Raw genomic sequence first — 22,380 nt, forward strand, 5'->3', positions numbered from 1 at the left:
AGTAGTTTTCTTGTGGATTCTTTGGGGTTTTCTGTGTATAAGATCATATCATCTGCAAATAGAGATACTTTGACTTTTTCCTCTACCAATTTGGATGCCCTCTATTTCTTTTTCTAGCCTAATTGCCCTGGCTAGGACCTCCAGCACAATGTTGAATAAGAGTGGTGATAAAGGGCATCCTTTTCTGGTTCCAGTTCTCAAGGGGAATGCTTTCAAAGTCTCTCCATTTAGGATGGTGTTGGCTGTTGGCTTTGTATAAATGCCCTTAATTATATTGAGGAATTTCCCTTCTATTCCTATTTTGTTGAGAGTTTTTATCACGAATTGGTGTTGGACTTTATCAAATGCCTTTTCTGCATCGACTGATAAGATCACATGGTTCTTGTCTTTGTTTTATTTATGTGATGGATTACATTGATTGTTTTTCTAATGTTACCCTCATTCTTGATGAGACTAATGAAATTAACCAGGCCTCTTGTCAACACGGGCTCATCCTGTCCTGCTTCAAAAAATCCAAACTGGCTTCTAGGTACAGTAGTTCTTTAGGTCTGGTTGGAAATCTCATTTGAATCTTTTTCTTTTTCCTTCTATTTCCATTCTCGATAGAGCGTAGTTTAATAATTTAGTTGGTCCTGTTATGAAATTCTCAGTTTTTTAAGTATAAATCATGATATAAAGACACTGGCTCAGATGGGGATGTAGGTGTAATTTTAGCAGTCTCCCCAGTGGGTGGGGATGACAAGCTCTGTATACGCTGCCCTTGGAACAAGTATTGTAAAATATTTACTTCCTTTTCTCACTTGGGATATTCAGGTGTGGACAACCTCACAAACCCTGAAGTTGAGCAGCCTCTCATCTTTATTCTCGAAACCTTTAACTTCCAAAATGATTCATTCATCTGTCTGGAGTTCATCCTACAAATGCTGGCAGAGCTGTTGTGGAATGAAACCTTCTCATTCTAGGATCGATAGATAGATGATAGAAGATAGAGGGATGATAGAGATAGCTGCCGTGGAGCTGTCTCTGGTTCATGGTGACCTTATGTACAACAGAATGAAATGTTACCTGGTTCTGCGTCATCCTCACAACTGCTGGTATGTTTGAGTCCATTGTTGCAGCTATTATTGCAATCCATCTGACTGAGGGTCTCTCTCACCCTCCCTGGCCCTCTCCTTCACCAAACATGATGTCCTCCTCCAGCGATTGATCCCTCTTGATGATGTGTCCAAAGCAATGAGTCAGACAATGTTCTGTTGTGATCCATAAGGTTTTCATTGACTAATTTTTGTAAACAGATCTCCAGGCCTATCTTCCTAGTCTGTCTTAGTCTGGAAGCTCTACTGACACCTGTCCACCATCGGTGAACCTGCTGGTATTTGAAATACCATCAGAGCAACACGCAAGCCACCACAGTATGACAAACTGACAGATGGTGGTGGCCATTCCAGGAAGAGTTAAGCAAATAATGTCAATGAGAATATTTGTCAACCAAATGTTGTTTTTGAGCCCCAGAATGAAATCTAACCTTAACTCATTGCAGTTTCCATTCAGTGACAATGGGAGTGTCTTAGAACCACAATGACCCCTTGTTTGCAGTAAATGAATTAGTTTCTGGGCGTGTTGAGTTGGCCACCAGGTCCTCCGGGTAGGTAGCAGTTCCACCTGTCCAGAGAGAATTTTGTACGGACATCCCCAGTCACCTTGAAATATGTCTTTCACAGCCTTCTTTTATGGAAAAGAAGGGACTTCACAATGTTTAGATTTGAACTGACCTATATTTCGTTAACATTTATTTCAAATTTTGCAAGGCATAACTTACTCCCTGTGGCACAGATCGCACAGGTTCTAAAACACAGCCAAATCATGGGCACACTCAAGGTGAAATTCTATTTTTAGCTGCTTCTGAGTTTCTCAGGAGACGCCGGTAAGTCGTTTCTATCATGCAAGGGTGGTACTTCATGCTCGGTCAACTCCATCTAATAAGAAGACAACCTCATAGCCTCTACTTGTTCTGTTTCTGATTGATGTTTTTGGCATAGCAAAATATACACTTCCTCGGGGATGACCCGGATTCGATGCTCTGATGGGTGGGGTTTGGCGGGCTTCCTCTACAGGTGGCGAACATCTTACTGAACGGTGTGAAGTATGAGAGTGAGCTGACCGGCTCCAGTGAGCAGTCAGAGCAGCCACTGTCCGTGAGGCGCCTCTGCTCCACCATCTGCAACATGCCCAAGGCGCTCCGTAACCTCTGCGTCAACCACTTCCTGGGTGAGCTCATGGCAAAGCCTCCCTGTGTGTCCCTACCCAGGTGCTGCATGGTGGAGAATGGGGCTACCTGACCCAGGGTTCTTGTCCCCATCGGCCTCCCAAGACACCCCAAAGCCTCACTTCACAGGAGGCGTCTCTGACAAGGAAGCTCCCTCCTGAGAGAGCGTAGAAGCCATTGGTTTAGCCACTCAATCCCCTGGGCAGGCTTAGGGGTAGTGCCCGCCCTAGAAGGCAGCACCACTTCTCCAGGAAGAGGCGGCTCCAGATTAAAGCAGGCATTACCAATGAGAAGGCCACACACTCCCCTGGCCAGACACCTGAGTCTCTATCATTCTCAGCTGCCGTCGAGTTGGCTCTGACTCAAAGCGACCCCATGTACAACAGAACAAAATATTACCCAGTCCTGCGCCATCTTCATGATCTTTGGTATGTTTGAGTCCATTGTTGCAACCATTGTGTAGTGCCAACCTAGGGGGCTTATCTTGCAGCACTATATTGGACAGTATTCTGTTGTCATCCATAGGGTTTTTATTGGCTAATTTTCAGAAATAGATCTCCAGACTTTTCTTCCTAGTCTGTCTTAGCCTGGAAGCTCTGCTGAAATCTGTCTACCATGAGTGACCACGCTGGTGTTTGAAATACCAGTGGCACAGCTTCCAGCAGCACAGCAACACCTAAGCCACCACGGTATGACAAACTGACAGATGAGTGGTGGATATCAACATTTGGGGTTCCTAATATATTTCTCCTAATTAAATGGACGCAAGCGTAGCTGAAGCAGAGGAGAGAGTGGGGAGCACGGTGAGGCATTTGGAAGGAGGAGGAGTGAGGATCCTCTCTCCTCTTAGCAGTAACACTCAGAGAAAGTGCAGGGTGCAAAACCTACACACAATAGAGCCTATATTTATAAAAGTATAAATTTATTTTAAAAAAGACTGAAAGGAAATCTACAAATGTAATAACAGATGTTTTCTCTGGGTGGTGCCACTCTGGGTGATTTAAATTTTCTTTGTAACTACAGACATTACCCGTTACTTTTATAATCGGTAAAAATATGTTAGGAGTCCCCGGGTGGCACAAACGGTTAAGGGCTTGACTACGAATCAAGAGGTGGGCGGTTCAAACCCACCCAGTGGCATCTCAGAAGAAAGGCCTAGTGATCTGCTTCCAAAAGGTCACAGCCTCGAAAACCCTACGGAGCAGTTGTGCTCTGCATACACGGGGTCGCCACGCGTTGACTCGACACCAGTGAGTAAAAACATGCTGGTTAAAGGAAGGGCCGAGATAGCACACTGGCACCAGCGCTCACTCCCTCTTTCTCTCTCTGCCCAGGGTGGCTCTCGTTTGAGGGGATGCTGCTCTTCTACACGGACTTCATGGGTGAGGTGGTGTTTCAGGGGAACCCCAAGGCCCCACACACATCTGAAGCGTATCAGAAGTACAACAGCGGTGTCACCATGGGCTGCTGGGGGATGTGCATCTACGCCTTCAGCGCCGCCTTCTACTCAGGTACCTGCCGCTGGGGCAGGGTGTGGGCGGGCGTCTCCAGGAGCGCTGTTCCTCTAGTGCATCACTGGACTATGTCCATTGAGGACTGTTTGCATCACTACGATTGCTGTTAGTTGCCATCAGTCGATTCTGACTCATGGCGACCCTGTGTGTGCAGAGTAGAACCACTTCATAGGGTTTTCAAGGCTGTGACCTTTCAGAAGATCACCAGGCCTGTCTTCCGAGTCTCCTCTGGGAGAGTTTTCCAACTGCCAACCTTTGGGCTAGTAGTAGAGCACTTAACCTTTGCACCACCCAAGGACTCCTGCTGCAATGTTGTTGTTAGATGCTGTCACAATCATGAGGACTCACAGCAGCCCCATGTGACACAGTAGAACCACCCCATAGAGTTTCCTAAGCCATGACATTTTGGAAGCAGATCGCCAGGTCTTTCTTCTCCCCCAGAGCCTCTGGGTGGGTTTGAACCACCAACCTTTTGGCTAGTAGTTAAGCGCTTAACCACGGCACCACCAGGGCTCCTGCTACAATAACAGACACAAAATTGCAATTCGTTGGGTGACACTTGTGTCTTTTCTCAGTCACTGAGCAACCTCTGAGGGCCTGCCAGGTGCACCGCTCCCTGCTGGGCAGTGGGAGAGGGGTGTGCAGGGATGGGTCCTCTGAACACCAGCCTCCCTAGAACTGGGGCCTTGCAGTGGGGCTAGGGGAGCAGAAATGGTTGGGCCCAAGGGAGAGAGGACACAGTAGGGGCCCAGGGATGAACCATGAGGTCACCCCCCCCAGGCAGCACCCCATATCTATCCCACTGGGTAGCAACTGGTCCAGAGAGAAGTGGAGCATGATGGTGAGAATGGGGAGCAGGTGGAGCGACAGCATTGTAGCCGGAGAATCAAGATCACAGAGGGTGGGGAGGGCCAGAGTCCGAGATGGCCCTGAGCTTTGGGGTCCAGGTGACCCATGAGGCTTTAAGAGTGCCAGGGACACAGGAGGGGGTGTCATCCTAGTGTGGAACCTGGCTGGGAGACAAAACGCAAATCTTTGAGAGGTGGGCACGCTTTTTCGGTGAAGGGTCAGACAGTAGATAATTTTGGCCTTGTGGGGCACACAGTCTGTCTCAACTACTCCACTCAGCTGCTGCAGCATGGAAGCAGCCGCTGACAACATATAAATGAATAGGGAGTTGTGTCCCTACAGAACTGTGTTCATGTTCACCGAAATCTGAATTTCACAGTATTATCACATGCTACAAACCATTCTTTCACTTTTTTCCAACCACTTAAAAATGTGGAAACCTTTCTGAACTCATGGCCGTGCAACCGCAGGCTTGTCCTGAGAGCTGTGGTTTGCAGAGCCCAGTTCTATTTTAGTGAACTTGAGCCCCGTAGCCCAGGGAAGCAGAATTAGAACTTGTTGTGGGGTAGGGGGGATGGGGCAAGAGAGCGTATTAGGGAAGAATTTGTTAGGTCTCACTGAGCTCTGCTGGTGGATGGGCACCTGGAGGGTTTTGGTTCTTCTACAGCTGGGGTGGAGTCCCTGGGTGGTGCAAATGGTGAGCATCCTTGGCGGCTAACTGAAAGGTTGGAAGTTTGAGTCCACCCAGAGGCTCTTCGGAAGACATGCCTGGCGATGTACTTCTGAAAAATCAGCTGTTGGAAACCTTGTGGAGCACAGTTCTACTCTGACACATGCGGAGTCGCCATGAGTTGGAAGAGACTCCATGGCAGCTGGTTAGAGCTGGGGTGGATCAGGATGTGGGGAAACAACCCATTTTCTTTGATTCTGGAAAGTGATGGTGTCTGTACCTCACAATGGTCACAAGGATGACGGCGGCCACATGATGGGAGCTTGGTGTCCCCATTTTTGGTGAGACAGAGAGCCCCAGAATCTGCACGGATCATGGAAGCTTAGCTCAAACCCCTAAATACCTGAGCCTCTTTAGTGTTTCAACCCCAAGACCCTGGGGACCTGGCTGGGGCCGGTGTGAACGAGGATACCCCAGGTTCTATCGTCCACCTGGACAGCCCTGTCCTGGGTGTTGCCCAGAGCCACCGGGGTTCCCTCAGCCTTGTTCTGGGCTCCCCCAGCAGGTGCTCTGGTTCGCAGAGAGCTGTGTGCCATTTCCCACCGCTGTGGCCCTTGGGGTCAGCCTGGTGGAGGGGAGCCTTGTCCCTGGGCACCGAGGCGGCTCCCTCACTCTCCTCCCACCTGCAGCCATCCTCGAGAAGCTGGAGGAGTACCTCAGCATCCGCACGCTGTACTTCATCGCCTACCTCGCTTTCGGGTTGGGCACCGGGCTTGCCACCCTCTCGCGGAACCTCTATGTGGTCCTGTCCCTGTGCATCACCTACGGGGTTCTGTTCTCCACCCTCTGCACCCTGCCCTACTCACTCCTCTGCGACTACTACCAGAGCAAGAAGGTAGGCGCCTCACTCTTCCCCGCTTCAGTCCATGAAAAGGTCAGCTTCGCGGAGCAAACTCCGCCCAGAAAGTGTCCCTCGGAACCAGCTATAGAATCCGCAGGGCCTCAGGCAAAATGAAAATGGGGGGGGGGGTCTCTTGTACCAAAATTATCAAGAATTTCAAGATGGTGACAACAGAGCATTCTGAGTGCTGGGCCCTGTGTGACTGCCCTGAGACCAGCCCTGATGTCTCCTTCTGCCTTGCTTCCTTGGCAAGTGTTCCCTCCAAACCTCGCACCCCTCTGGTGGCAGCTGCCTCGTGCGTAAGCGATATAGGGAGGTGGGGAGAGTGGAAGGGAAGGCCCACCCACCTTTGTTTCCCCTTTATCGGGCTTCTGGGCCACCTGTTAGTGCAGGTCCAAGCAATTCAGGGCCTAGGGTGAGGCAGGTGAGGCACTCACCTCAGGAAGAAAAAAATCGGTAATTATGATAAATAATATGCGAGTGTGATTTTTGTATTAAAAAAATCAAAATCAATGCCCAAATTCCAAGATGAACCAAATATCAACAGCCATATTAGAGTCTGAAGCCAAGGGAAAAATCAGGAACTGTCATCTTGTCTTTATTTAACATGGCTCCACATAGCACTGCTACCCATCCTGTCCTTGAAAATGTTGATATTTGGCTCATCATGGATTTTGGTTTAACGGCTCTTTTGAGAGATAACTCACACGCCAAAAAGCCTACCCATTTAAAATGCACAGTTCAGTGACTTTCAGTATGTTCACAGTGTCGTGCAACCATCACTACAATCCATTTCAGAATATTTTTGTCACCCCCAAAACAAACTGTACCCATTAGCAAGCATGCCCCATATCCTCCCAATACCCTGATCTTGTAGACAATCACTCCTCTGCTTTCTGTCTCTGTGGATTTGCCTGTTCTGGATGTTGTTGTTGGGTGCTGTCGAGTCAATTCCGACTCATAGAGACCTCATGTGACAGAGTAGAGCTGCCTTATAGGGTTTCCCAGGCTGAAATATTTACAGAAGGAGATCGCCAGGTTCTTTTCTCCTGTGGAATTGAACCACGAACTTTTCTGTTAGCAGCCAAGTGCTTAATCGCTGTGCCACCAGGACTCCTTCCTATTCTGGATGTTTCATATGAATGGTATCATACAACATGTGCTCTTGTGTGTCTGACTTATTTCACTTAGCATAACGTTTTCAAGGTTTATCCATGTTGTAGCTTTTATAAGAACTCTCTCTTTATGGACAAATAACATTCCCATCCTGGATTTTCTGCAATAACTTATATTTTAAAATACTGCATTAAAACATCATCTTGATTACTGAGTTTTTTGCGCCCTTTTAATGCTGTGTCCCAGGCTGACCTGTGGAGCATGGTGATATATAGTAAGCAATTCAGAGTCTCTGACAAATTCAGCTGAGCTCATTATTTTTCATGAAAAGCAAAATCGGCAAAAGCGTTAATGCTCTCAGCTGCTAACCCAAAGGTTGGAGGTTTGGGTCCACCCAGAGGTGCCTTGGAAGAAAGGCCTAGTGATGTAGTTCTGAAAAATCAGCCACTGAAAATCCTCTGGAGCAGTTCTACTCTGACCCACACGGGGTCACCATGAGCTGGACTTGATGGCAACTGGTTGGCTATAGGCATCATACCTGACAAAGGTTAAGAAAGGGGATGAACCAGAGCCCATAGTAGTCGTCTTGCAGGGCAGAAATGTTTTTCTTGTAGGTACGAGTGAAGGGAAAAAACCCAAAGGATCCTAGCAGGGAGAGCGTCTGTGCCTCCTTGGCCCTGCCAGAGCCCGCGCTCCCGCCCGATTAGTCATGGATTCTTTCGAATGTCGTCATCCCTCTGAACACAAATATTATTAAACTCTTGGCTGAACTCCCTGTGCGTGCCAGCCCTGGAAAATGTGAACCCGCTGTGCGTGGGCTGCTCAGCCTCCTGGGCCTGCGGGAGACGCAGGCTTGGGCGCATTGCAGGGAGTCCAGAGCTGGCCTGGGAGTGCCCTGCTGACGCCATCTCTTGTGACTCAGTTTGCAGGGTCCAGCGCGGATGGCACCAAGCGGGGCATGGGCGTGGACATCTCCCTGCTGAGTTGCCAGTACTTTCTGGCCCAGATTCTGGTCTCCCTGGTCCTGGGGCCCCTGACCTCGGCCGTGGGCAGCGCCAACGGCGTGATGTACTTCTCCAGCCTTGTGTCTTTCCTTGGCTGCCTGTACTCCTCCCTGTTTGTCATTTATGAAATCCCTCCCGGAGATGCTGCGGATGAGGAGCACCGGCCCCTCCTGCTGAACGTGTGACACGCCCCTTCCCCCATCCGGCCTCAACTTTGGACTCAGGCCTGTTCTGGGGTGTCAGGAGCAGGCTGGGCTGGGAAGGAACCAGCGGGCCCAGGTGGGCAGGGGGCCGGGTTTCCTGTTGGTGTAAATATGTGATAAAACAATAAACGACAGCAGCAAAGCCTGCAGTGTCTAGTTGTGGCTCTCCTGAGGGGTGAGAGGTCGCCTGGGGACTGGGCTACTCTCCATGGGGGTGCTGTAGGAGGAGATTGTAAGCATCATTTATTGGAAGAAAAGGTCTAACTCAGTTCTCCAATGGGGGCAGTTTTGCCCCCAGAAGACTTTTGGCAGTGTTAAGGTATTTCTGGTTGTTGCAACTCAGGGTGGGGGTGGGGGAGTGCTACTAGCCAAGGATAGTGTTAAACATCTTACAGTGCATAGAACAACCCCCACAACAAAGAATAATCCAGCCCCAAATGTCGATAATGCTAAGGTGGAGAGATCCTGTACATTGCATCTGGGGGACAGATTAGGGCATACAATGCTTGTGGGCCAGAAGGCCTCATATTCATTCATTGATTCACTCATCCACTCAACCTTCCATCCATCCACCCACATACCCACCCACCATCCACCATCCATCCACCCCCCCACCTATCCATCCACCCAATATCCAACCATCCATCCAGCCACCATCCATCTACCATCCACCCACCAGCCATCCCTCCACCCAACATCTATCCATTCACCCACTATCCATCCATCCATCTGCCTACCATCCATCCATCCACCCATTCATCCATACAGCCATCATCCATCCATTGATCTTCCATCCACCATCTGTTCGTCATCCATCCATCCATCCACCATTTACCATTCATCCATTTATTTATCCACCATCCTTCCATCTATCCATCCATCCATCATCCTTCCATCCTACGGATATCTATCAGGTGCCCAGAGTGTGCCTGGCACTGCTAGGTGCTGGGGATCTGCCCTCATGGAGTTGGCATGGGTGCAGAAGAGACAGATCCTACACTGACGTTTCGATGACTGAAGATGGCGGTAAGTGCTGTGAACATAAGCAGGGTAGGAGGATAGGGTGACAGGCAGGGAGCAGGGAGCCAGGCTATCCTAGGGAGAATGACTGGGACAGCTTCTCCAATACCATTTGAGCAGTGCCCTTTGCAGCTAGAGTGTGATATCCAAGGCGAGAACATGCTTCAAGCACTTGGGGATTGCAGGGACCAAGACGCTTGGATCATAAAATGCCCTATAAAGTAGGAACACACAGCTGAATGACACTTGTGTGAACACCCATCCTGCTCTCTGACTCGACAAATCAGTGATTCAGAGTTAGAGAAAGAAGGCCAGGGCAGAGCCTGTATGTCCCCCTCCACCCTCCATCATTCATTCCACAGATGCACATCACTCACCTACTGCACACAGGCACCGGCTGGGCCTGGAGCACCCCCCCCTTCCAGCTCCTACTGTGTGTAGGTGCCAGCCGGGCCTGGAGTGTAGGCAGGACATACGGACCTGCACCTGCCTTCCAGCTCCTGAGCACAGGTGCCCACTGGGCCTGAAGTGCATGGGGGTCATACAGACCCGCACCCACCTTCAAGCCCCTACTGTGCGCAGGTGCCCTTCTTGTGTGCAGTAACCCCATAGGACACACAGACTTACGCCTGCCTCCACTGCCCATTTTATGGACTTGGATGAAGCTCAGACTTCTCATGGGTTTCAAAGTCTCTGAAAGGCCTTGACCATCCCCCATCACCTGATATCCCACGTGAGGCCGCATTCTGGGTGTGCCTGGTTTGGCTATGGTTATTGATGGTCTTCCTGCCAACCAGGCTATCAGCGCTATGATGGCAGGGTTGTGGCCAAGCCACTGTGTGCCCACAGCACTGGAACTGGGCCTTGCAGTCGGTGCTGCCCTCAGGATCCTTCACTCATGTCCCTAAGTTTGGGGGACATACTGGACATCCCTGACCACAAGTCCAAAACAAGCAACAAGGGTCCTGGACCCATCACCAGCCTCAGAGGAGAGTCCGGGGTTTATGGCAGGGAGCGTGTCCCATCCTCTGCTCTGTAACCAGGAGGGCCAGCAGGGCAGGAAAACCATGACCGTCTGTGCGATACTTCAGCCACCCACCCCCTCACCTTGGCCACAGTCTCTTTACCTGAGCTACAGCCTCCCTACTTCGTCCGTGAACTCTCTGCCTGGGCCAGAGCCTCCACACCTCACCCATGAATTCCTCAACACCCACGTGCTGCCCTCCTTGAGCCAAGACGGTCCTGCAGAGTTACTGGGGCCCGGGCGTCTCCTCTCCACACCCTGCCCTGCTCCAGGGTCTCTGCCCGTCCTTTGCCTCCAGCCTGTCCTTAACGATCACCCTTCACCCTGCAGCTGGGACAGCTGAAAACCCAGGTCTGAGCCCGTCCCTCCCCCTAACACCTCCCATGGCTGCTCAGATCTAAACTCCTCTGGGCCTGTCTTTCCAGCCTCCGACTCCCCGCCTCTTGTATCCTATACTGTAGCCCTGATTCCTCAGGAGCCACAGACATACTCTGCACCCCTGCCCCAACTCTCATCGAAGGTGAAGTGGCTTCCCAACTCTTTTCTGCCCATTGATATCTAACTCATTCATTCAGACCTGCCTAAAATGACCAAGGAAGCAGCAGTCAAGAAATCTAACAATGTACTTCACTGAGCAAATCTGCTGCAAAAGATCTCTTTAAAGTGTTAACAAGCAAAGATGTCACTTTGAAGACTAAGGTGGGTCTCACCCAAGCCATTGTACTTTAAATTGCCTCATATGCATTAGAAAGCTAGACAATGAATAAGAAAGATGAAAAAAGAACTGACACATTTGAATTATGGTGTTGGCTAAGAATACTGAATACACCACGGACTGCCAGAAGAACAAACAAATCTGTCTTGGAAGAAGTATAGTTCCTTAGAAGCAAAGATGGTGAAGACTTCCTCTCACATACTTTGGACGTGTTATCAGGAGGGATCAGTCCTTGGAGAAGGACATCATGCTTGGTAAAGTAGAGGGTCAGTAAAAAACAGGAAGGCCCTCAAGGAGATGGATTTACAAAGAGGCTGCAACAGTTGGCTCAAACATAGCAGTACCTGTGAGGATGGCATAGGACTGGGCAACGTCTTGTTCTGTTATACATCAGGTTGCTGTGAGTTGGAACTAACTCGACGGCACCTAACAACAAAACACCATGTCCTCTGTGCAGCCCACCCTGGTTGGAATCCATGAGTCCTTTTCCCCTTTATGGCTACAAGCTAAGTAAGGTTATGAGCCAAGTGGGGTTATGAGCTAAATGGGGTTCTGTGCTAAGTGTGGTTCCCGCCAAGCGGGGTTCCGCACTAAGCAAGGCGGGTCTCACTGTCCTGTTTCATGTGTAGGTGAAGCACAGAGAGCTCAGTGACTTTCCAAACTCACATAGCTCCTTTGTGGTCTCCTTGGGCCCATAACCCAGCCCCAGGTCCTTAGTCCCACGCTTCATCTGCGACCCCAGGCCCATCCTCTCCACATCTAAGTTGCTTAGAAAAGCTTTAGCTTTTCTAGAAAATGTGGTGTTGGAAGGCTATCCTCTGGTCTGGGCTGTTTTTGCCCAGAATTGCTCAAATCTTCGAGAGATGAACAGGGAGGCTCCCCCTCTTGCTTTGGCTTGCTAACCCTAGGCCCTCCTCCTGGAACTTCCTAAGTAACCCACAGTTGCTTTTTACACGTGGGAAGAGTTGTTCTCGACTTGTCTTTCCTAAGAATCTGCTCTGTGTCAGGCGCTGTGCGGGAACATGGGCGGGCCGCCCTGGCCAGCTCAGGCTTCCCTTCCAGCTCCCCAAAGCGGCTCTTGAACTTCAGGTCTGCTCCCACCAGATGGTAGTGGGAACCAAGTCACAGAATCGAACCTGCATGGCCCGGGATGTTTTGTTTTGTTTTCCACAGCTCAGAAAACTGCTTACTTTAAGACCAAGCTATGCTGATGAGAGTCGTCCCAGCTACTTGCTGAGCCTCACAATGAGCTGCGGGGAGCAGAACTGCCCCATACAGTCTCCTAGGCTGTTAACTTTATGGGAGCAGATTGCCAGGTTTTTTCTTCCACGAAGCAGTTGACGGATTCGAACTGCTGACCTTTTGGTTAGCAGCTGAATGCTTAACCATTGTGCTACCAGGGCTCCTTTTGATCACCCTAGGAAGGTGGAATACCACCCGGTTACATATCTGGACCCTGAGAAGACACAAGTACCTGGTCTGGGTCATATAGATCTAAGTGGCAGGGCTGGGATTTGAACCTGGGGCATCTGACTCCAGACCTCACCATGTTAAATATTTTCAGAGCTAATGTTAAAGCCCACTGGGCCCTTGACGGCAGATAGCCTCTGCTCCCATCTTGTGGCCACTGTGCCACCTACATGGCTGCCAGGGCCTCGCTGGGAGCTCAGCTCTGAGGGGGCTTCTCATTCCATTCAGAGGAGCAGAGGCAGGGAAAGCCTCTTGCTTGTGGTCCAGTGGCCATGAGACACCCTCTCAGACTGCTCAAAACAAAACAAGAACTGTGCTGCCAAATTCTGAAGCCACTCCTGACTGTTCCCCTCAGCAGACTTAAAAATCACCCCTTGGTGCTCCGTGAACACAAACACACCCAACTACCTCTGAGCACTGTCCAGAGAGTTTAGGAAGGATGCTGGAGGTGGGGCAGAAGGAACCTATCACAAGATCACAGCCCTCATCAGGTTGTTTCTATCTTCTGAGGCTGCAGGCCTAACACGGGGCCACCCTTGGGATGCTGGGAACTGGGTGGGGGGAGTGTCCTTTCCATTTGGCTGTTTTCTCCAACGCAATGGAGGTCATTTCCCCCGAATATGCCAGAACCGGCAGCTGCCTGGGCCCAAAGAGCAAAGTCAGGAGCTCTCAGTTTTTTCCTGCACTTAGGTCATGTTTGCCAAGTCCACACGGTGGTCTGTCTCCATTGCTGGCTGTGAGCAGGTTCTGAGAGCTCCTCCCGGGGAGACTTGGAGAGGGAAGTAGCAGATGTCGGGATTAAGGGCACATGAGGGCCTCAGCGGGCCCATCATAGCTGCTCAGGGGGAACTCTCCCAGGGGCTATGGTTCTTAGAAATCACCCACTGCCGAGAATCCACTCAACAAACATTTACTGAGCACCTGCTGTATATGTCCCAGGCGCTGGGGATACATCAGAGAACAAAACAAATGCCTTGTCCTCAAAGTCTTTGCCCTTCTAGTAACACCTGCGCCGGGGCCCTGCCCACCTACCCACAGCCTCTGGGCTTCGCCTCCCTAGCATATCCATCACTCAGGCTATTGGGACTCCTGTGGCCTCCAGCTCCCACCTTCTTTTCACTGCCACCTCCACACCCCGGCTCTTGCTGCAATCTTTGCCCCCCACAAAATGTCTCCCGTCAGGCCTTTTATAAAATACTCATCGTCATAGGCACAGGTCTTCTCCCCTGGGTCAGCTGAGGGGACTCTGACTTGTCCCAGTTGCCTGGCGGCCCAGAGGGAGGGTATCTGGGCCTTGTCCGTCTTTGTAACCACTGCCACCTAGTGGCCAGGATCAGGAGAGCAGGGTGTTTCAAATCCATTTTGCCACCTGAACAGCAGTACGGCGCTTTCAATGAATAAGGAGAGAGGAGGAGATTATGAGTGGCAACCGGTGATCAGGCTCATAGAAAACTGGTCCCTAAACAGTTCAACAGCTTCAGGATCCTCCTGGGGCCAAATAAGTCTAAGAAGTATCTTAACGTTCTATTTTAAATCTAATTCACCACACCAGGAATTCACACCTCAGCTGTTTACCAGAGGCCACGCTATAAAGCTGATTTCCCCCAAAACTTCTAAGAATGGCTTAAACCAGACCGAAGGCAGAGGGGCACTAGCGTCTTGAGAGACTACAGCCAAGTGGCAAACACAGCTGGGGGTGGGGGGCGGAGAGCACCAAGATGAGGGGAGAGACTTAAGGACAGAGAGGTCACCTTATGCCACACAGAGGGCGTCAGGCTCCCCAGGAAGTGCTTTCTGACACAATCTGGATTGGGTTAAAAGGCCCTCACTATCTGGTAATTCACGCCTATGACTCTACAGCATGTCTGCACTGTGTCACCAGGGAGCCTCCCTCTGTGGGGCTCCACCATTCCCTCATCCATTCAACAAACATTTAAGTGCCTTCCCCATCCTAGAACCTGATCTCGTAATGAGGTATCCAGGGCAGGGGGAGCCAGGAGGCCCACGCAGACAGTACACACAGAGCTGGCTTTGGGGACACAGGGGCAGCTTCTGCAGCCTGTGTCCCTGATAAGCCAAAAGGAAACCACAATTACAAGGACTCAGGAGCTGCTCCTGGCCGACTCCTACTGAAGAAGCCACCGTGGGGCGGGGAGGAGAGAACCGTGGCCCAGAACTGCTGGAGCTCCTGGGGCAGCTGGGAACCCAGCGGGAGCCCTGGGAGAGGACAATCGGGCATGGAGACCTCCAATATGACTGACGATGCCATGCGTAACGGAGAACCCAGCGAGTGCAGGACAGTCCCAGCACCAAGCCTGTGGTGGGGGATGGGCAGGGGCTGCAGCAGGAGGCTGCTGGGACCCAGAAGGGGTCATGGGCCCCATCCATGGTGGAACCTGGAGCTCCCGCCCCCCAACTGTGCACTACAGATAGGTGAGTAAACACAAGCCCGTGTGCGCCTTGCTTACTGGTTAATCTGCCCCTGTATGTACCCCCAAAATTTGTGTTGAAATCCCAACCCCTATACCTGTCTATGTGATCCTGTGTGGAAACAGGGTTTTCTTTATGTTTATGAGGCCTTAACAGTGTAGGGTTTGTCCTAATCACTTCTGAGTTATAAAAAGAGCAGATCAGACAAGGACAGGGGCATATACTGGGGAAGACAGATGCCATGTGAGGATCATCCAGGAACCAAGCAACGCCCAGGGCTAACAAGAAGGAGGGATTCCACACAGCCAAGACCCTGATTTGGATTTTTAGCCACCAGAACTGTGAGATAATAAATTTGTTTCTTCAAGCCTCCCACTTGTGGTATTTGTGTTACAGCAGCCCTAGGTACATAAGACACAGCCCAGTGCAGAGACAGACACTTCTGTGGTCTTGGCTGTTAGCCTGACTCCAGGTGCCTGAGTAACTGGTCCTGTTCTGAACTCCGAGCTCAGAAAAGGACTTGGACCCTACCGGGCTGCCAGGAGAGGCTGAGAGTGCTGAAGTCAGTGTTGATGCCACAGGTCTCACCCTGTGGTTCAGAGGGCATATTGTAAGGTCCAAGTCTAGTGAGAAGTCCCTGCATGCCTCCTCTAGCTTCCTTGTGGAAGTGCTCCAGATGAGACCCTTACTCATCTGCTGTTGGCATTCACAATTGTACCCCTCTGCGGTGGATATTTGGGGGATCTGGAAGATTGCAACTCCACATCTATGTGGGAAGTCACTGCTCATCTCTCTGCTGGTCATCCTACCCTTTGGATAAGTGACTCCGATTTACCCAGGTGGTGCCTTTGTCAATATGGCAGCCATGCACCTGGCTACACTCCCAGTCCTGCTGACATCCCCATAAAGTGCCATTTTCTCTGCCCATGCTGCAGCAGAAGGGTCTGCTGAGCCACTATGCCAAGCGGTGGTTTTATTCACAGGAATAAGAAGCAGAGGGGCACATGGGTGCCAGTTCATCTGGGTAGCACAGAGGTGAGGGCCTGGTTGGGGCCACAGTTGCTAGGTAACAGCACCCTCCATTCTCCCCATCAATCGAGCACATCCAGCAGATGTGCATTCAGTGCCTGCCTCGTCCACGGCAGGCCCTGTTCCTCAGCAGTGCACAGCAAGGGGGTGACAAAGGCCAGTTGCCACAAACCTGAGAAACTATTGCCACTTGTCCAGCTCTGAGGGCCTTTTCTGCAGCATACATCTACATATCCATTCACATTATTCTTGTCATTTAACCTTCCTGAAATTTTACGGCCCATTAAAAATTTAAGTTTCATAAACAGTATCATCTCGATGAGAGGCCAGCAAAGACAGCACCCTGAAGCCCATCCATGCACCTTTCCCTCTGTACCCCCATCAGCCCAATCCCACCCTCTGACCCCAGACCTGGAACAACTGCCCACGTGCCTCCACGGCTAGTCTGCAGAATGACACCTTACTGCGGCCCTTTGTTCTCCCCTATCACTGAAGGTGCTAAGCAGGACTCTTGTTGGTTGAGGACACAGGAAACACTTCTGTGTATGCCACTCAGGTCCCTCAGCTCGGCAAAGCTTTTTCATGCCATGGATTGGTTTCCCAAGCCTTTACTCATGGGCTGCAGACCCTGCCTGAGAGCCGGTTACCAGTACTAAGCTCCTGGGATGCTCTTGTCTCATCTCCCAAAACATCTGGAAGCTTATGGCCGTATCCCAGATGATGACGGCTCCAGGCATTCTTGATGCTTTGGGAAACGGCCCTGAACAGTTTCTGAAACCACTGCATGAAGCCATTCTGATGAATGCTGCCCCCTTGTGTCCACATCCACACCTTACAGGCAGTCTGCTGTACCTTCAGTGGGTAAGACCCCCAATAAGGGCTGGGATGCATGCTCAACGTGGAGGGCAAACCTAAGCACGGGTGGGGTGGGGGACACTGGAGGCCACAGGGAGCAGCAAAAGGGACAGGACGGGAGGCACAGCCAGGAGTAAGAGTAGGCAAGGAGCTCCATGTCCACACCCTTGGAGGGTGTCCACCACCAATTACAGAGGTGTGGGGTAATGGCAGGGGGAGACAGGGACTTGGGGAGGGAAGGAGATGGTGTCCTTAGGCCCATTCTGAGACCCTTCCTCCCAGATGTCAGAGACATGGACTTTTCTGGAAGCCACTTTGGGAGGCAAACAGTGTGCTGGCACCAGCAGTCCCCAGCAGCAGTGAACACCAGACGATGCCCTGCCCCTTCCCCACCCTGGGACGCAGGGTAGGGGCAACAGGAATCTCCCACCCACTCGCAGGAATGAGACACAGTTACTGGTCAACACCCAAGTGTTGTAGTGTAGCTTGGTTTTATTTATGTCCACAAATATTTCAAAAAAATTACAAAATACTCAAATGGAGAGAACACAGAAGTCACGATTTCTGGGTGTCTACTCTGTTTACACTGTGTCATCTCATGGCAAACTACTCATATATACATTTAGCTTCAGATATATATAAAGGCAGCAAACCAGAGTGTCCACTCTGCTCTGCTGCTGCTGCAGTGGAGCACGAAGCCCAACCTTGACAACATCGAACAAGATACATACGAAACACAGAAAAGCCAACCCAAAACTTCAAACAAAAGGAAGGAAAACCCAAAAGGAAACCAACGGTCAGCGCTGAAAAGACACCGTGAGGGTCTGGGGCCATCCTAAACAACTGCAGTTGATCAGGGGAGGGGTCCAGGTTAGGATTTTTTAAATGGAAGAATCTAAGTGCTTCACCTTGGAATATGGGGAGAAAACTAAAACCTAACAAGAAAACACCTTCAGACAGTTTTCAAGTACAGCCTGCAGAGTACTTCACTCTCTTCTTTGGAAAAATGGACGCTGGAGAGAGGAGGTAATGAAGGTTTAACTGAATGGTAGGCAATGTGCTCTATCAAAAAAGAACAAGAGAGATGGAGAGCAGGTGGGTGGTGATGGCGCAGGGTTCTGGGAGCTGCAGGAGCCATGTGAACACAATCTCTTATTCCAGAGTGGCGCCACCTCAGTCAGAGCGGCAGAAAAACCAACTTCCCCGATGGCTGCCACCAACACCCAGAGGGAAAACCACTGCCTTCATGCCAGTGAGGCCAGAAATTTGATGATCAAGGGTTAATCTGAGCTTGCCTCCCTTAAGGAGCTTAAGTTAAGGCAGAAATCGAATGAGAGAAAATGAAAGAAAATAACTACAAACATTTTTAACAGATAAAACAACCCTCTCTGTATCCCACTAAAACCAACCATGGTGATAATAGAAACCGGAAATGCCTGTGATGCAGGTTTGAGCCAATACCTGCCGGTTTCTTCCTGCTCCCCATGCAGCTGGGGCCCTGGGCTCACCTCACGTCCACTGACCCACAAGTGTCTCTCTCATGGTCCAACAATTCTTTGAAACGACCACCACATACAACTGTTTAAAATGGCAGAAACAGCCCTCAAGAGTCTGAGAGAAAAGGAACGGAAGGGTCATGTCCTGGTAGAAAGAGTGACCACCGATGCAGACATCCCAAGATCTCCCCACCCTCTGTTTGGGTGAAAGTGCATATGTTAGCAAGTACAAAGGAAAGGCAGGCTCTCTCTCGCTAGGACAGCTGTGCTCTCAAGGGCCTTCCCCCTAAAAAGTAGAACCTCCTAGGTGGAGGAAGCCTGCTTTCCAACTCCACGTTCGCAGCTAAGACTCTTGTTCCTACTTCCAGGATGAAGCTTGGGACTCAACTGGTTTCCAAGTCTGAGGTGGATCACCTGCTTCTGGGGCAGAAATGCAAGCTGCCAAACACACCATGTCAACTCCAAGGTCTCAACTTGCTCAAAAGCAGTCTGGGTCTGTACCAAGGATGACTGGGCATGTGTCCTCACCACAAGAACATCCAAATGATGATGTGCATTCATCCTACTACTGCCCTAAAGGCAGACTTCTAACAGATTCCTTTGGCAAGCAGGCATCCTGGGTCTTTCATACACTGAGTTATTTGTATGGAATCATTTTCTTGAACTTACTAGAATGTTTATGAAATTTTCATAGTATTGAAAGAGAATTCATCCAGAACAATCAAATGTGTGTGCATAGAAATCTATAAGGAAATCTACAACTAGACACACACAAACATGTGCTTTCTAGCCCGCAGAGAAAGAACAATGGTGACACCAGGGAAAGAAAACGGACATTTAACTCTTGCACACCCAGTGCAAAATGAAAGGTTCAATCTAACAGATGTCTGCACCACAGGCAAAGCACACACTAGGAAGAGACAGAAGTGAAAAGTCAAAGCAGCCAAACAAAGACACAGTTTGTAACACTGTCCCTGCAAACCCCTGGATGCTCACTGCTGCACCAGCATCTAGTCCCAAGCTTCTGCTCACTTTTAATTAGTAACGCCCATCTGCTCCCTTTAATTAAAGGGATAATTATATATAACTTTTTATTAAAAAATCAACTCTGTATTCTGTCAATAGCTGGTAGGAATTCACAATTAGTGACATGGCTGGAAAAAAATAGATCAGAATAGCAGTTTGTGGGAGGAAAAAAAAAAAAGGCTGTTCTAAAATTATTTATTTACAGACTTAAAAAGCCATGCTGCAGAACTTTCTCAAATTATGAAGATTTCCTACAATGTACTAAAATAAAAGATTTCTTAAAAATTATAGTTCTTGGATTCCAAACTCATATGCCGCCCGTCTGCGAACCTTGTGGGTTTTGGAACACACGTAACTGAGTGTGTCTGCACGCACAGTGAAGGGTGTGAAGTGGATTCTAGCACCTACTAAGAAACTAAGGAAAGAAGACAAAACTAAAGCTGAACCCCAAGATTGCAGGGAAGGTTTCTGAATGGTCAGTCCAGTCCAGGACTCACTAAGTTTCTGGGGACTGTCATGCAGGGAGACTCAAACCAGTCTCGAGGAATCCTCTACAAACGAACACTAGGATGCTGATACATTTTTAGTTGTGGGGTTTTTAAATATATAAAGAAATTTTTAGAAGATATTCTTTTTGCTTTTGCAGCTCCTATTGTATGTAAAAAGTCCTGTTTCTCCCCCCAAGAACTGGGGTTTCCACAGCCAGCGTTAACAAATAAATAACTTATAACTGCTTGTCACCTTCTTTCTTCAGTCGACTGGAAAGGAAGAAAAGGAAAGACTACTCAGCATCAGGCCTGGGCAGGAGCTGAGCAAGGCGGCTCAAGGGTCCCAACCCTGCCCTAAGTGGCCTCCTGTATAGCTGACCAGCTCTCCCTCCTCCTTCCAGGGTGGCCACTACCCTCTGGGCTGCTACAGGAGGAGCACCGTGGCGAGCGTGGGTAGGGGCCGTTATCAGGCTGGGCCAGTGGCCGGCCAGCAGCACACATGGGGCCGCTGCCTCATGGGAACGATCCCTGCCTCCCGGCCCACACGACTCACCTGTAATAATCTTCCTGACTTGGTAGGTGGCCGCCGTGCATGTGGGGGTGTCCGTGCAGCCACTGCTGCTCCATGGCCAGTCTCTGCAGCTCGGCCGACTGGGCATGCATGGCCTGCAGCTGGTGGGCGGCTGACATGGGGGGCGGGATGGCCCCTGGCAGGTCTCGAGGGTAGGGGGTACCTGCAAAACACACAACAGCCTCTGCTACAGGAATGGTGGGGTATGGCAGGCCAGGAGAGCCCAGGCACAACGACCAGAGAGGTCAGGAAAGAGCCTGCCCATCGCCTCTGCACCGCTGGCTGTGGAGAGTCCAGCCAGTCTTCCCAGGCTCTGCAGAAAGGGCCATTACAGCAGAGCCCCTCGGTTCCTCCTGCCGGGACTCCCCCACCCCTCAGACTGCCTGGCTCCCTCCTGCAGGCCTCAGGTGAAGACAGGCCTTTCCCCTGCAACCTCATGTAAACCAGGCACCTCTGTGGTTCCCTCATTTCAGGTGCTCATCTCCCTGGCTCTCATCATGCTGCTTTGTCATCTACATAGCTCCCCCTAGATGGTGGCTCTCTGAGGGCAGGAGTGGGCCTGCCTTGTGCATTTAGCGAGTGTCAGTCAACATGTGTTTGAGTACACGAATGAATGGCCGAGGACAACAGACCAGGCCACTACCCCAACTCCACACTGGATCCCGCCCCCCGCCCACCCCGCATAGACAACAAGAGCTCACCCACGTCCCATCAGTACAGCAGCTGAATTCTTACCAAACACTGGATGACGAAGCATCTCGTGCTCATGGGGTGGCTGTCCAAGCAGAGGGTTGGGGAGGGTGCCAGGGGGGTAGGGGAAGCGAGCCAGGTGTGGGCCAGCAGTCAGGGGGTCAACCAGTGGGTGAACAGGGCCTGCAGAACCTACGGAAGGACAAAACCCCAGATGCAGGTGGTATCCAGCTGGGGGGGGGGTCTCGGCACTCGGACCTCCCTGGGTGGGATTCCTGCTGAGCTCTTTCTCACCAGAGCGGGCTCCTGGTCACCAAGGCCGCAAGTGCCATCTGGCTGCCAACCACTCTCACCTAAAGTGGCTGTCCCTGTGGCTCACCTTCAATGAGTGCTCCAGAAAGGAAACCACGTAAGCTAGCACTTCTTCCTCTCGTTCCTGAGCGCCCCCTACAGGCCACGCTCCTTTGCTGGTTGTGGAGCACCTTGCCTGCCCACCTGGCCTGTAACCTGTTCCAAGTCCACGCCCAGCCAGTGTCCTTCGCCCCCAGAGTTGCCTCCCCAGACTTTCACCCCCAGAGCCCAAAGGAGCCACAGAATGTATGAGGCCGGCAGGGCCAGGCTGCTGCTATCCGATGCTGTCGAACGGGGCTCGGCTCTGCAGGCACCGCCTGCTGGCAACAAACCTTGCAGTTCTCCCTTCAGAATGTCACCTCTCCCTCAACACCTCCTGCCCTAATCTTTGTTCCAGGCACCATCAGTCCTGGAAATGGTGTCTCCTCCCACTCTCCCTGCGTTCTGTCCAGCCACACCCACTCGCTGGTCCTGGGTGGCCAGCACACTCTTGTCTCAGGCCCTTAGCAGTTGTTCTCTCCTGCTTTCTCCCTAGACTGCAGACTCCTCCCTTCGCCCTTCAAGTCTTGGCTCAAGTGTTACACCTCTTGGGGAGGCTGTCCTGACAGTCTCTCCCCGCCGCCCCACGTTCTCGCCCTGGCTTTATTTCCCTCCAGAAGACTTAGCACCGGTCACAAGCTGACATCTATTTA

The 22,380-nt window shown here is 50.8% G+C and overlaps 2 protein-coding genes across 2 annotated transcripts in view; one reads left to right on the forward strand and one right to left on the reverse strand.

Annotated features, from left to right (window-relative positions):
• SLC45A1 (solute carrier family 45 member 1) overlaps window positions 1-8,866 on the forward strand; it is a 17,304-nt gene extending 8,438 nt beyond the window's left edge. Inside the window, exons 5-8 of the mRNA XM_004385133.3 lie at window positions 2,115-2,268; window positions 3,601-3,777; window positions 5,989-6,194; window positions 8,239-8,866. Coding sequence (XP_004385190.1) covers window positions 2,115-2,268; window positions 3,601-3,777; window positions 5,989-6,194; window positions 8,239-8,505 — 804 coding nt within the window. The 3' untranslated portion in view covers window positions 8,506-8,866. The remainder of the gene's footprint in view (window positions 1-2,114; window positions 2,269-3,600; window positions 3,778-5,988; window positions 6,195-8,238) is intronic.
• Window positions 8,867-17,538: 8,672 nt separating this feature from the next.
• RERE (arginine-glutamic acid dipeptide repeats) overlaps window positions 17,539-22,380 on the reverse strand; it is a 343,169-nt gene continuing 338,327 nt past the window's right edge. Inside the window, exons 21-23 of the mRNA XM_004385134.2 lie at window positions 21,383-21,529; window positions 20,630-20,810; window positions 17,539-20,346 (exon numbers count right to left, since the gene is read on the reverse strand). Coding sequence (XP_004385191.1) covers window positions 20,313-20,346; window positions 20,630-20,810; window positions 21,383-21,529 — 362 coding nt within the window. The 3' untranslated portion in view covers window positions 17,539-20,312. The remainder of the gene's footprint in view (window positions 20,347-20,629; window positions 20,811-21,382; window positions 21,530-22,380) is intronic.

The sequence above is a fragment of the Trichechus manatus genome, unplaced genomic scaffold, assembly GCF_000243295.1.
Source record: "Trichechus manatus latirostris isolate Lorelei unplaced genomic scaffold, TriManLat1.0 scaffold00133, whole genome shotgun sequence".
Lineage (NCBI taxonomy): Eukaryota > Metazoa > Chordata > Mammalia > Sirenia > Trichechidae > Trichechus > Trichechus manatus.